Below are 12,862 nucleotides of genomic sequence, written 5' to 3'. Positions count from 1 at the left end.
CAGTTTTGAAGTCAAAAACGCGATCGTCTAATTTTTGACAAAAATCAAGAGGTACCCCTCGTGGTTTGAAGGCAATTTCTGGCAACAACCTCAAAAACGTTGACCAAAGGCGTCAGTAAGTAATTCCTAGATGAGAACAACTGTTTGGCATTACCCTGGTGATCTAAAACGGCCTCCAATACGAGAAAACACGACTTAAATGCATCCAAGTTTAGGACGATGTGGATGAGTAATAAAAAAAAAATTGTAGAAATGATCAATTTTCAAAGGGCTGTACCTCAGGATTTTACTAAATGAACCCGAGCCTAAAGCTTAGTAGCTTTTGTTTCTTTTTCAATTCTCTATACGATGGTATGGTTATTATAGATAAATAAAAAAAATTGAATATCCCCTGCTTGTAGCTCATAAAATATATGATTTTGAGCAAATTTATAAAGGGAACGCACATCTGGCACTTAAAACCCTTATATTATAATGGATATAACATAGAGCTATCGAATGGTCTTTGTTCTGTGTGAATCTAGTGAGTATGTGTCGAGATATGGTCAAAAAAGAGTATCATGCAAAATCATGGATTTTCCTTCAAAATCTGCCTGTGATAGCAAGTAAAAAAATTTGGCGACGATTTTTTGGTCAGGACAATATTTTCAATATTTCACGATAGAGTTACGCCAGAGCTTCAAGCAATAGCTCATTCGATAGGAAATTCTTTGGCCTTAGTAATGCTTAACAAAATGCTTTGATGACAGATACTGATTAATCTTTAGAAAACAGTCAAAAAATTGCAAAAACAATCGTACCAAATATCTAGTGAACAATGTACACCAGAGACTGGATATGGGCACCATTGTGTTCTCCTTTGAATTCTCTACAAGTTTCATATAAGTTTGAAGGGGTGGTTACTATCAAGAAACGCGTACTTTTAAGGTCGGTAGATTTCGGAATCCCATGGATCATCATTCAGAACAATAGAAATTGAATCTCCGTCGAGCTTTCTCATGTGTACACCACACATGTATGCATTTGACCAAGCATTTTAAAAATCGGAGCGTATGAAAAGGGCCATAGTAACTTGCTGGTTTTAAGTTATCAATAAGTACTTTGCATGTTGATAAATGGTCATTAGTACCAAGTTTCAAATATTTGGATACGGAGAAGTGTTTGGATCCAATTGCCAAAAAAAAAAACACACTGAGGAGGAGGATTTGATTATGCAAGGATCAAATTCAGATATTTCTGCCCTGCCACATTATATGTAATCGTAGAACCTGAAAATTTGATAGTGTATTTGAACACGAGGCGTTGCAGGTTTATGGTTTTTTGCCAAGGCGGAATATCAAGCTACGAACAGATACTCAAGATGGTTGAAACCTTTGATTCGAGAACAGCGAGCCTTCACCTTGCCTATTTCTTCTCAAGTCAGTCTCCCAAAGTTAGGTATATTCACCTCTATGACTTTAAAAACATGATCTATGATGGCTATTTATTTCGGATTGCAGCAGTGAAATTAGCTTGTTTCTGTTGTTTTTTTTTGCCAAAAGGACAGCATTGACTTCGGGAATTGAGTCGGGTAGATAGCTTTGTTTATCAGTTCGCTACTGGATAGTTCAGTATTAATCCCTTGGTTTGTTTCTTGAAGACAATCTGTAGCCAAAGTGGGAATTTCGATGCTATATATATATTTTTTTAACGAGAACTTTTGATTTGTGGTTCTGATCCGAGCATTTGGTCCTGTAAATGCAACACTGATGCATCTGTTATACAGCTTTTTCTGCGGCAAATTTTGAGAATCGAATCTTTATGGAACACTGATCTAGTACATCAGATGATATGGTACCCAATGGTGTAAATTCTATTATAAAGTATAAATTACAAGTACTATTTCGCACGAACGCATTTGAATAACCGTATATATGACGAAATTGGTTAGATTTGGTTACAAATACTGGATTTAATGGATTATTGTCAATGTGAGTTTTGATCACATACTGTAAATTAAGATTAATAGTGTAGCATGTTTTTTGTTGTGCAAGTACTTGTACGCATAAGCACATGGAACTATGTATGCATGGGTATTAGATTTTTTAATTAGAATGGAATTAAGCTATTTGTTTAAATGTATATAGTACTATGTTTAATTTTTTGAGGTGGTTGTTGCTACCGTCGACGAGGAAGACGATATATGCAGATTAAGGATTGGTGGCAATAGCACATTGTAGAAATTTTCATCTTCATTATTGTTGCTGAATTCTTCCTTGGATTTGTGTTGATTTATAGATAAGGAAGGTAACTGATGAGGCATTGCAGAGGAGGACGGTGCAGTGGACAGAGAAGACATGGGATTTATCAAGCGCAATCTCTCTAACCAGCTCTCTGCTCGTTGTATAGTATCGTCAATGACTGTATGAATTGAAGTCAACATATCACTGGATTCTTGACCGAAAGCCAACAAACGAAGCGCAACGTCTTCTTGCTTATACGATTCATTGGGATTTGCTTGTTGCGGTATCATATCATCGTTTGCAGTATTTGTCTCATCATACAACAACGCCTATGAACTTATGTTTAGCTTCATCAACTGCGACTGATTGCAACGCGAACGTACCCATCTGCTTGGTAAATTCAATATCGTGCCTCGAATGGTTGCTTTTGCTTGATACGGTAAAGCATTACTGGCATAACATGTGATGATATCAATCACTTTTCTTAATGTAGATACCATATCCCTTTTGATCGTAGCTAAAATCATAGGCTGCTGTTGTTGCTGTGAGCTCGAAGTCGTTGCAAGCGATACAAGAAAACCTCTGAGCAAACTCATCTGCTGTCCCAAATGCCGAATAGCGTACTGTAGCCAGCTAACACAATATCGCAAGCATTTCATTGATTCCTCGCTCACAACGGCTGCTGTAGATCCTGCTGCTGAGCCAGCCCCAACTACTAATTGCTGCCATGTAGAGGGACTGCTGGCGTTGCTGTGCATCGATGTAGGATATGACTCAGTCAATTTCATGGGATGTGTCATTCGATGGTTTATTGTAGTTGTTGTAGTTGTAGCTGTAGCTGTAGAGGATTTGTAATTCATCAGATGAAGAAATCAAAAGAAAAGAATGCTTTTTTTTATACATGATGAACATGCTTACAATACTATCTCTTCTTTTTGTATTTTCACGTGTTTTTTCCCATTTGAAAAGCATTTGAACAGCTTGATTTGATGCATGTGCTATCTGTTTTGACACATGAAAAAAAGGGGTAATGCATTTGATGGTACAGAAAAAACTCTAAATTTTTATACACCTCTTCATAACAGGAGATGAATCCGGGCCTTTTAGATTGTCAGTATTCCACCTTGAAAATAACTATGCTACATGCCGTATTTGACTCGAGCATCCAATTTTCTCGTTTCCATATGATTGTATGTAAGCAGCATTAGTACAATGTTCCTGATTTCTAAACTTTTTTTTTGGGGGGGGGGGGGAAAGAAAGGGTAGAGGAGATTCGAATTTTAATGGAAAAGTGATCCGGTCGTTTTACCTGAGGGCACCTTGCCGCTTGTGTAAGTTATAAATACCCCAAATCTATGCCATGATGGCAATAGAGCAATTTTCGATACGCAATCAGGAGTACGTCGCTAGAGGACTGATAACAGGTTATCTTTTACGATATCTCAACTGGCGTCGGATCAGGATTATCTCAGTCAAATTGATTTCAGCAAGACTGATGACAGAAACATGATGCCATCACACTCGACAACCACTAAAGTGATTTTATATACTAGTTTATTTGAATCAAATCATGTATCACTTAAGCTAAGCAGTGGAGATACCTCAACACCAATTCAGCACTCCTCTCATGAAAGCCATTCTTTGTTTTTGGGCGTGTTCTTCTCTTTTCCTCCCAATGCAATGTAAAAGCTCTTATAAGATGTCATGGCGGCAGTAGCGAATGATATGTACAGTCAACAGCTTCTTTCCTATACCCAACTCGTCCAACCTTCATACATCATACACAGATTATCAACAGATGTAGCTTGCTCTATCGATCTTGCCACTTGTTCAGAGACATTCATCTTGTGCTGAACTCCAAAATCAGCGCCTTCAAGCTTGGATCTAATTCTTTTCATGATCTTTGTAACATGATTGCTTGATGCAGGTTTAATGACATCTGCAACGAATGGCATGTGAATACTACTTTCTATTTTCAGATCTGTTGAGAACACTTACATGGACCCTGCGATATTTGCTGGTGCGTGGTTTTGTCGTCTTCAGCAGCATGGCTAGACTCTTCTTCCTCCACAGCATTGGAAGATGAGCTATTTTTCACGCTATCGGGACCAAACTCTTCCAATGTTTTCAATGCCGTAAAGTAATCCTGCACAGATTTCGACAGGATGCTGATGAAATTCAACAATTGACTGTACGTCCATTCTGATTCGTAGTTTGTCTTTTCGATCAGTTGCTTGTCAAACTTCTTGAGCTCGGCTGTGATCAGTGTAATGGCATCCAAGGCAGTCTATTCAACAGAATCAATACCAGTTGGCGTCTATTCAACGCTCACTTACCTTTGCACTGTTTTGGGCTGGGCGTAGTTCATTGTCTGCGTCTGTTTCAATAATGATGATGGATTCCAAAATAGGTGCGATACCTTCTGCTGGTAATCGAGAGTCTCTTACCAGAGAATACACATTGGTCAGATGAGACTTAACTTCACGAAGCAGATACAGGGGAAGCCTGCCCAGAAATGTGGCATCTTCGCCTTCAATGGTCGCAGAAGACATCACAGCATCATGCTCTAGACTCTGCTCTTCTTCATCACTAGCATCCTCAGCATTCAATGTCTCTGCCTCGATCAACATGGATTCTTGCCATTGGTGTAGATTGTGCCTCAAGCCTGAAAGACTTCCCAATATAATCTTCCGTTCCTTGTCTTGCTCTGCCTGCTTCTTGATGACACGCGTAGCAACCAGACTGAGATTGGCTTGCAATTCCATCATTTGCCTATGGCCTGCTTCCATGGCTTCGCTCTCCCAGTCAACAAGAGGATCATATACAAATGCGTCCAGTAAAGTGATCAAGACCTCTTTGTGCTTTCGGAGTACCCGCAACGTCTCTTCTGCAGCCGCCTTAAACTGTCCATCGACACCGGTGATACCCAATGCACCGTACAGATTCTGAGTCAAACGATACGGCACCAACTCTGGCACACGAAGTCGTTTGCCTTTTTCAAAGCAGACATTGTAGTCAATATGAATCACCTCACCAGAACGGAAGTCCACCAGCATGTTGTCCAAATGTCGATCGCCCAGACCAATGATATAGCCAATCATGGAGGTAACAGCCAACGAACGGGCAAAGGAGGTACTCTTTTTGAACCATTCAGTAGCAGTGGCACTTGAGTAGTAGATCTCTTTCTGAAGCAAATCACCAGGCGTTTCCTTGACCAGTTCCAGATACACCTTTTTGAGCACTTCTTTGGGCCAGTACCTTCTATTGGCGGTTACGCGCAATCCAGCCGATTGGAGGAAGGATGCCACCTTGGCTGTGAATTGTTCAGTAGGTCTCTGCATCAGACTCTGCAGGTAAGCTTCGTTGGGCTTATCATTGTTCAAGAGCATGTGCGCAGTGGATTCTCTCTTTTGCCATTTCTTGAATAACGCAAAGAATGGGGTAGCATCATTCACCCATTGAATCATGCCTGAATGGTCGCTCAAGGGAATAACAGCATATGTTCTGGCTCGCATACCACGAAGCGCCGTGGCTCCGTTTTCACTCAATAAACCATTGGTTGTTGTCAGTAATTGCATGATGCGTTCATCCAGATGAAGGTCTTCCAGGCCCTTGAATAAGTAGGAGTACTTTTTGCCGTCTGTGCCCTTCAAGTCGAGTTTCTTGGGTTTGGTTTTTGTGGGCAATACAATGACACTGGAGCCAAATGAATCAATAAAGCAGGATTCTTGCGTTTCATTCTGACCAGGAATGCCAATAGGCGTGTCCTTCATGTTATGAAGGTAGGGCGATACTTGAGAGAGCTCCAGAATACGCACCTTGTGAGTTTCAACCATGAGTTGACGATGAAACTACAGGGCCAGAAAGTATGAGCATCGTTTTCAACCTGTCTTTATATTGCGCTTACCTGCTGAAAGCATTCCCAGCCTTGACGATAGTTTTTCATTGAAGTAGGCCTTTGAAGTAGATTGCAAGCCTGAGTCAACTGTTTACCGTATGATTTTTGAAACCATTGCTCGTGAGGAGTGGCCACAACAGAGTCATAAGCCGTCTCCATCAAGAACTTGTCAATGGAAGTAATGACAAACTTCATCATGTTATCATACAGTTTCAAAAAGCTTGTTTCCTGTTCAGCTGGATCCATGCTGGACTTTTGCAGACGTTCAGACTCTTGATCTAGCTTGGTAAACTGTTGCATGACATCGAACTGTAAGGAAGCAATCTTGTTGAGCCATCTTTCTTCCAGCAGTACAGTGATTTTCTCTAATTCCTCTGCCATGCGTCGTGTCGAGACCCACAACAGCTCGTTTCTATCCATCATGCGATTGGCAATGGCGTCCAGACTCTGCTTTGTTTCGCGGTTTGTCTTTGAAGAAGTCGAATTCACAATCACATCATACACAATTTCGCGAGGATACTCATCACAAATGCGGCTGATTAGCTTTCCGATGATTTGACGCACAAAGTCATTGGGATGGTTCAATTGAGCAAACAGCTGTGGGATCACTGGCTTCCACAAGTCAACACGCACCATCTCAATGTGCTTGGTAAACAGCGACTGCAGTGCTTTGCCGTATTTCGTCAGAATTCGCAATAGACGAAGAGTTGCTGTGATGATCATGGATGTGGAACTGATATTGGCACTCCTATCAGACTATTCACAGAGGTATTAGTATGCAGAACTGACACAAAAGATGGCAAGCTTACGTGTTGCTGGTTATGAATGTCGAGTGATAGATAGCGGAAATACGCTTGCGCAGAAGCATAAAACTTGCCAATGATCATTTGCTGCACTACGTTCATAGTGTCCACAATAATCGCTTGGCTGCTGGATTCCAGAAAGGGTATCAGTTGCTTCAAATCAGAGTTCAATGCATCGGAATCTGATAATTCCTTGTCGCCCACAGCACTGGAATACTTTAGCAACAGGGCAAAAATGGACTACAGATAGACAGATGAGTGTCCAATTCAAATTGAGTCCTTTGGTATCGTCTTACCTTTTCAACTTGCGTGCTATCTATCGAGGTGTCTTTTACAGCATCACTTAATACACTTTGCATTTTCTTTTTGGCCCAAAGAACAGCTGGCATAGACACATCCGGTTTTGTGATATCATCCAAGATACGCCAGCCTTGCTTGTAGTAATGCGTGGCATAATCAAACCAGGGTCTTCCGTCTATGGTGTTGTTTTCAATAGACTTTTCAAGCGCATCATCAATAGACACTTCCACAGCCGATTGCAAATCAGTTGCTTGCATCTTGACCAGACTAGCATCCAATTGGTGCAACAAGCCCTCCACTTGAGTATCAGGACAGTTCTTGAGGTATCGGGCCACTTTAAGATAGGTTTTGCTCTTCAACTCTTCATATCCAGGAGCAGATGTCACATGCATCAAGACGCTATTGGCAGTTTTCATGGCATGCGCATATTCGCCTTGAGCAAACAGGATCTTTGTACGTTCATACAGTGCCAGATACTCGGTATCGGGAACACGGACAGCCTTGTTGACGAGATTTTCGGCGAGCAGGGTGTTGCCTTGACGACGTGCTACCTTGGCAGCATGCAGTTGGATGAAACCCAAACACTGACTTACTTCAGCGTGCTCAAATGCATTGTTGTGTGTATACAGCCTTTCGAAATACGTGGATAATCTTGCCCAGTGCTTTGTTTCAGGAGGTAAATGATGGAAATTGGACACGTTGCCAGAGGTCATGTAGAGCCAATCTTTAGCGCTGGCAATCAGGTTTTCCCAATCAGATTGGACAAGTTGCAGCTCCAACAAGCTTGAAATGTTGCTAAAGATACCATCCTTGAGCACTTGAAGTATTCTTCCCGTCAAGCGAGTGGTGATGCCAATGTGCAGTGAATCATCTGCACTAGTAGTGGTTGAGGATGACGATACGAGCCAATGCCTAAACGTGTCGAGACGAGACAATTCGAGGCATGATTCCAGTGGAGCATTGGTGATAAATGCCTTGACATTCTTGATAGCCTCTTCCTGCTCTTTTGCAGAAGCTTGATTGCCGGCATTGAAAGCACGTAGACTCTCGCAGATGAAGTCATCAATCACTGTGGATCCGCTATCCAGTGCTTTTTGTAGCGAGTCGTAATCTTCCAAACAGGTGTAGAAGTGGATCAATTGGCGATCAAGCATATCCAGAATGCCAAATTCATCTCGACTCACCAATGATTTGAGGCTGGTCAAAGCTTTGATGGCTGCTTCATCGCGACCCTAGAGCAGAATGAGTCAACCACACATTGCATGCTTATAGATCACAGCAACTTACTGATGCAAACTGAGCTGCTACTTGAAACCAGGTAACATTGCTCGAGGCGCTTTCTTCAGAGCTTCCCTTTGCTGGGCCGATCAAGCCCTCAAAACTCAATTGACTTTGAGGATGGGCGTGCTGCACTCTTCTAATCAGTTTTTTGTACCAAGCCTGCATACCATAGATCAAATCCATGTATTTTTCTCGGATACATGCTTCCACTACAAACGGCGTTAGTTCTGAGCGCTAGATTACACCTTGTAGATCCTACCTAAATCACACAAGTAGCCATTGATTTGCTTAAAGTAATTTGATACATCTGTGGATGGAACAGCAGACTCTAGTTCCTTTAGAATTTGGGTTGCGTGTGTGATGAGTAAATGATCGTTTCTGACAATCTTAGCACCGGCAATCATGGAGGGCCTGATTCTCAAAAAGTAATCGTGGCATGTCTTTTTGTTGGTCCTAAAGAAAATCAGACTGGATCGAGGCACCGCAGGCAGAGATGCAGTAGCGCAGCCATCGGTCGCATTGGATATCTGAAGCTCCAGTCGGTCCAGCAAGAGCAGCAAGTGTCGTAAATGGTCCATGTTCTTATCGCCATCACTAAGTCCATTCTATCAGATGTGTGTGGCATCATCAGTGCACAACTGACTTACCAGTTTTTCGATTCGGCATTTGATAGCAAGGTTTGCAGCATACGCTCGAATGCTGCAAAAGTCTGCTGTGGACCACCAAACGGCGTGCGCAAACGAGAGAGCATACAATACCTGGCTGACTCCCACATGGCCCAATAACACAACAATGGCTCACTGTTATTGATCAAGTCAACGATACATCCAAGTTCCATGTCTTCCTTTAGTTCGGCAAAGAGACTGACGTGCTTCATGTTGTTGACGGTATCACAGTGATGCAACAGGCGTCTAGCCCAACCTGACGAATTTTCCTTGTCTGCTGAAAGGGGCTGACTGGCGTCATCCTCGTGTGCTTCACTACCACCCAGCAAATGCTTTGACATACCTAGATGCTTCATGGCAATTTCGTAATGAACAGGCCTGAATGACCCCGTGTGTGGTGTGGCCATCATGATACTTTGGATAAAGGCTGTCGTGTAGTCGTCAAACTTGTTGACTTCAGATATCATGAATGGATTTAAAGTGGTCAGCAGGTCTTTACTTGCGCGTTGCACCGTGCTGTATGGATTGTTGATGCTGCGTTGTACATGCTCCAGAATGAAGTCTATGATTTCAGCGGATCCAAATACTTGGCAGTAATAGGTAACAAGCTGGAGAATAAGCTGCTTTGTACCGCTGTTCTTTTCCTTGCCTATAAAGAAAAGTATAAATCGCCACAGAGCACAGCATCTACGTGTTACCCTTACCAGCAGCATGGAGGAACCCAGAGATAACGGGCTTAAACAGCGTATGCACATCTAAATGGAAGTTTTCGGTATCATACAACTCGAGCAGAATAGCCTTGACAAAATGGCACGCAGATTGGCGTGTCTGTAAACTCAATTCTTTCCAATGGTCTAGCAAATCAGCAACCAAGCAGGTAATCATCTCTACGGCATATTCGTCTTCCAGCATATAATGCAAACTAGGAATACGCTTGGTTGGAATTATCATTGTCATTACCCACAAACACATCATTTCACTTACCTTGCCCAAAAGTTCTTCAATAGCTGAAAGCAAGAATCAAACACATCATTGCACTTGCTCTGCCAAGCGATACACAGCATTTCAAGCGAGATCAAGGAGTTTTCAAAGCGCAATATAGGCCATACTGCTGCTGTGTCGAGTAACAGATAGTTGAAGAAAAGGGCATCCTGGATCTGCTCGTCATCCACTTGTTTGGCGAGTGTGTCAGCAGGAATCGGCAATGCAATAGAGCCATCGTTCTGATCAATCAAGGCCATCGTACGCTGAAGCATGTTTTTACTACCATTCATGCCATGTTGCTGTTTGAGTGGGCGCTGGTGCTCTTCTAGCTTTGCAATGAGTTGGTGGTTTAGCTGATTTCGACTGTGGTCGGATACAGGCACTCGGATAAGAAACCGCAATAGCAACAAAAGTCCATTTTTCAATCGACTGTGATGGGCATAATGGCTTCGTATCTTGTACAGCGGTGATGATGGAACGTCCAGCAACTGATACACAATCTGCTCGTCAATGTCTTGGCCCCAATAATTGATAAACTAACACCTCTGTTAGCATGGATCCTACGTCCAGCATAGCAACATTCCAACTTACTCGTAAAAGCAAATCAAGGTAATGCTGACAGTCCTCGCTACTGCTGTATGAAAACGCTTGCTTGTGTTGGTATCCAAACAAATAAAGGTATAATTGGTATTGGTAGGCTCGGTATTTGGCGGGTTCGTATGAGATCAGTAAGAGCAGCAATGTGTTGACGGACTGAGTCCATTGATCGCCAGGCTTGGCTTGCTGTGCTTTGACAGCCAAATCCAAAAGCCCTGGCAGTAGCTTGTTGAACGCTTGATAGTTGTGATAATTGCTGGGGGTAGTAGTGGTAATCAGTGGTAAGATGGTATCTAGAATAGCGTGGAAGCAGCTAATCAACACAGCTTAATCTACAACTGCTATAAACAAACACATGCTGCCACCTAGATTTACCTTAATAGACTAGTACATGCTGCCCACTTCCTGGTCTGTGCTTCCGGTGTATGTGTGCTCGTCAATTCGCGGATCAGGGTCTGCATGTCGGTCAAAAAGTGATTTAACAATTCCACTGCAAACGGTAAATAGCCAGCCCAGAATACACTGAATTTCGAGTAGGAAGAAACGATGATTGCTCTCTTTGGTTCCAATAGCTCAGGGTCCATATTCCATCCTACTAGCAAGTCAATGATATCCTATGTTGCATGCCGATTAGTGTCTGCACATGATCCTATGTAACGCTTGATTTTTACATTAAATCTCTGTCCAAATATATTTTGATAGTTCTCTGAGAAATAGACAAGAATCTCTACCACAGTTGGAAGATAGTCTGATGAATCCATTGTGTCCAGAAACGAAATGATGCTGGCCAAGATCATAGGTGACATCTCCACTGTTTGCTTGTATGTGTATTGATCTGCAGCCGAATCTATCAAGATCTACGCTTTGTTGCAGCATGATTAAACAGCCCCTCCCCTCCATTTTTCATCTCACTTGCCTGCTTTAGCAATCTCAACAACCATTTCTTCCACTCTCGATCCTTGTTGGCATCATTGGCAGACGTCTCCCAGACAGAGAGTCTATCAAAGATCCAGCTCAAAGCAAGATCCAGTCTCGTATAACAAGCGAGCCCCGATACAATCTTTAGCATGGTGTTTCTCAATGCTGGCGGCGCTTTTGTGAACTCTACAATACGTCGAAGCCCTTCATCGTATACGCAAATGTCTAGCAATTGCTTTTGTTCCTGTCGAAATTCAAGCGAGTCTGAAATGGTGCTTCTCGACTCTTCCAGCATCTTGAGGAGCTGATTCGCGTTGCCAATTCGACGTGAAAAGAGGGAATCGTCGTCATCGTTGAATATGCGTCTCAGTAATTGAACTGCTCGAGTCTCGTTTGATAAGTTGGGCTCTGCTTTTATGGATGCGTAGGTTAATAGCTATTTGATCATGGATAACAAAGGAGCGAATTTACCATATGATTTCTGTAATGGCCGTTGACTTTTATCTCTATTTTGTCCTCTAGCATGGTTTCTGTTGCTGTATCCACCGCCATTGCTGCTGGAAGCATAGTTTCGTTTTGAACTCATTGTTCTAACGTTTCAGCAAAAGAAAAGTGTAATAGACAAGTCGATGCTTTAAGGGTTTTATGTAATATGCGAGTGGAGAATATGTTTTAAGCTAGTCACTTGTAGGTATTTGTAATATACGTAGGCATCCAATGTGAAGGCCCGCATGGATGAGCAATCGTAAAAAGCGATTGAAGGCAGATTGTTTTTTTTAGCGACTTGAGAGAAGCTTAGAATCAGATGATGTTGAGAGACTTCCAATTTCACTGGAACTCTCCACACTTGGTTGCAGTATTTTGATGGCTGTTGGATTAACCCTTGATTGAAATATCGTATTCCATTTTGAGACCATTAGGCGACAGTTTTGCATTGAGGGCCCACACTTTGAATAAGCATTTTCCACGAATTATGTCCATCAAAAATAAAATGGCACAAACATATTTACGAAATTTAGCTAATATAAACTACACCACCAGCAATTCGCAACTCCCTTCTTATGAGCTTCATAAACATCGATTGTTTTCATGAGAATACATTTTGCAGTTGCCAAAATCGGTTAGAGGTCCGATTGACATTCTGTCCCAATTTGTTGATTTTTGATAACATTGCGACTTGATCGACTTATTTTT

General features: G+C 42.1%; 2 protein-coding genes across 2 annotated transcripts; both read right to left on the bottom strand.

Moving 5' to 3' along the window:
• Positions 1-2,134: 2,134 nt before the first annotated feature.
• ATC70_012452 (uncharacterized protein) lies at positions 2,135-3,022 on the bottom strand (the record flags this gene model as incomplete). The annotated part of the gene is made up of 2 exons (XM_064831624.1): positions 2,135-2,551; positions 2,606-3,022. 2 exons carry the CDS (start codon positions 3,020-3,022, stop codon positions 2,135-2,137), a joined length of 834 nt encoding a protein of 277 aa, XP_064677904.1.
• A 948-nt stretch (positions 3,023-3,970) lies between these two features.
• ATC70_012451 (Alpha_adaptinC2 domain-containing protein) lies at positions 3,971-12,254 on the bottom strand (the record flags this gene model as incomplete). The annotated part of the gene is made up of 16 exons (XM_064831623.1): positions 3,971-4,161; positions 4,221-4,509; positions 4,559-6,073; positions 6,130-6,876; positions 6,930-7,163; positions 7,220-8,455; positions 8,511-8,713; positions 8,764-9,098; positions 9,152-9,818; positions 9,874-10,091; positions 10,154-10,689; positions 10,745-11,063; positions 11,126-11,364; positions 11,422-11,607; positions 11,667-12,079; positions 12,140-12,254. 16 exons carry the CDS (start codon positions 12,252-12,254, stop codon positions 3,971-3,973), a joined length of 7,443 nt encoding a protein of 2,480 aa, XP_064677903.1.
• Positions 12,255-12,862: the final 608 nt, after the last annotated feature.

This window comes from Mucor velutinosus (genome assembly GCF_035048745.1).
Source record: "Mucor velutinosus strain NIH1002 chromosome Unknown tig00001569, whole genome shotgun sequence".
NCBI classification, from domain to species: domain Eukaryota; kingdom Fungi; phylum Mucoromycota; class Mucoromycetes; order Mucorales; family Mucoraceae; genus Mucor; species Mucor velutinosus.
This window is presented reverse-complemented; position numbering and strand designations above follow the sequence as displayed.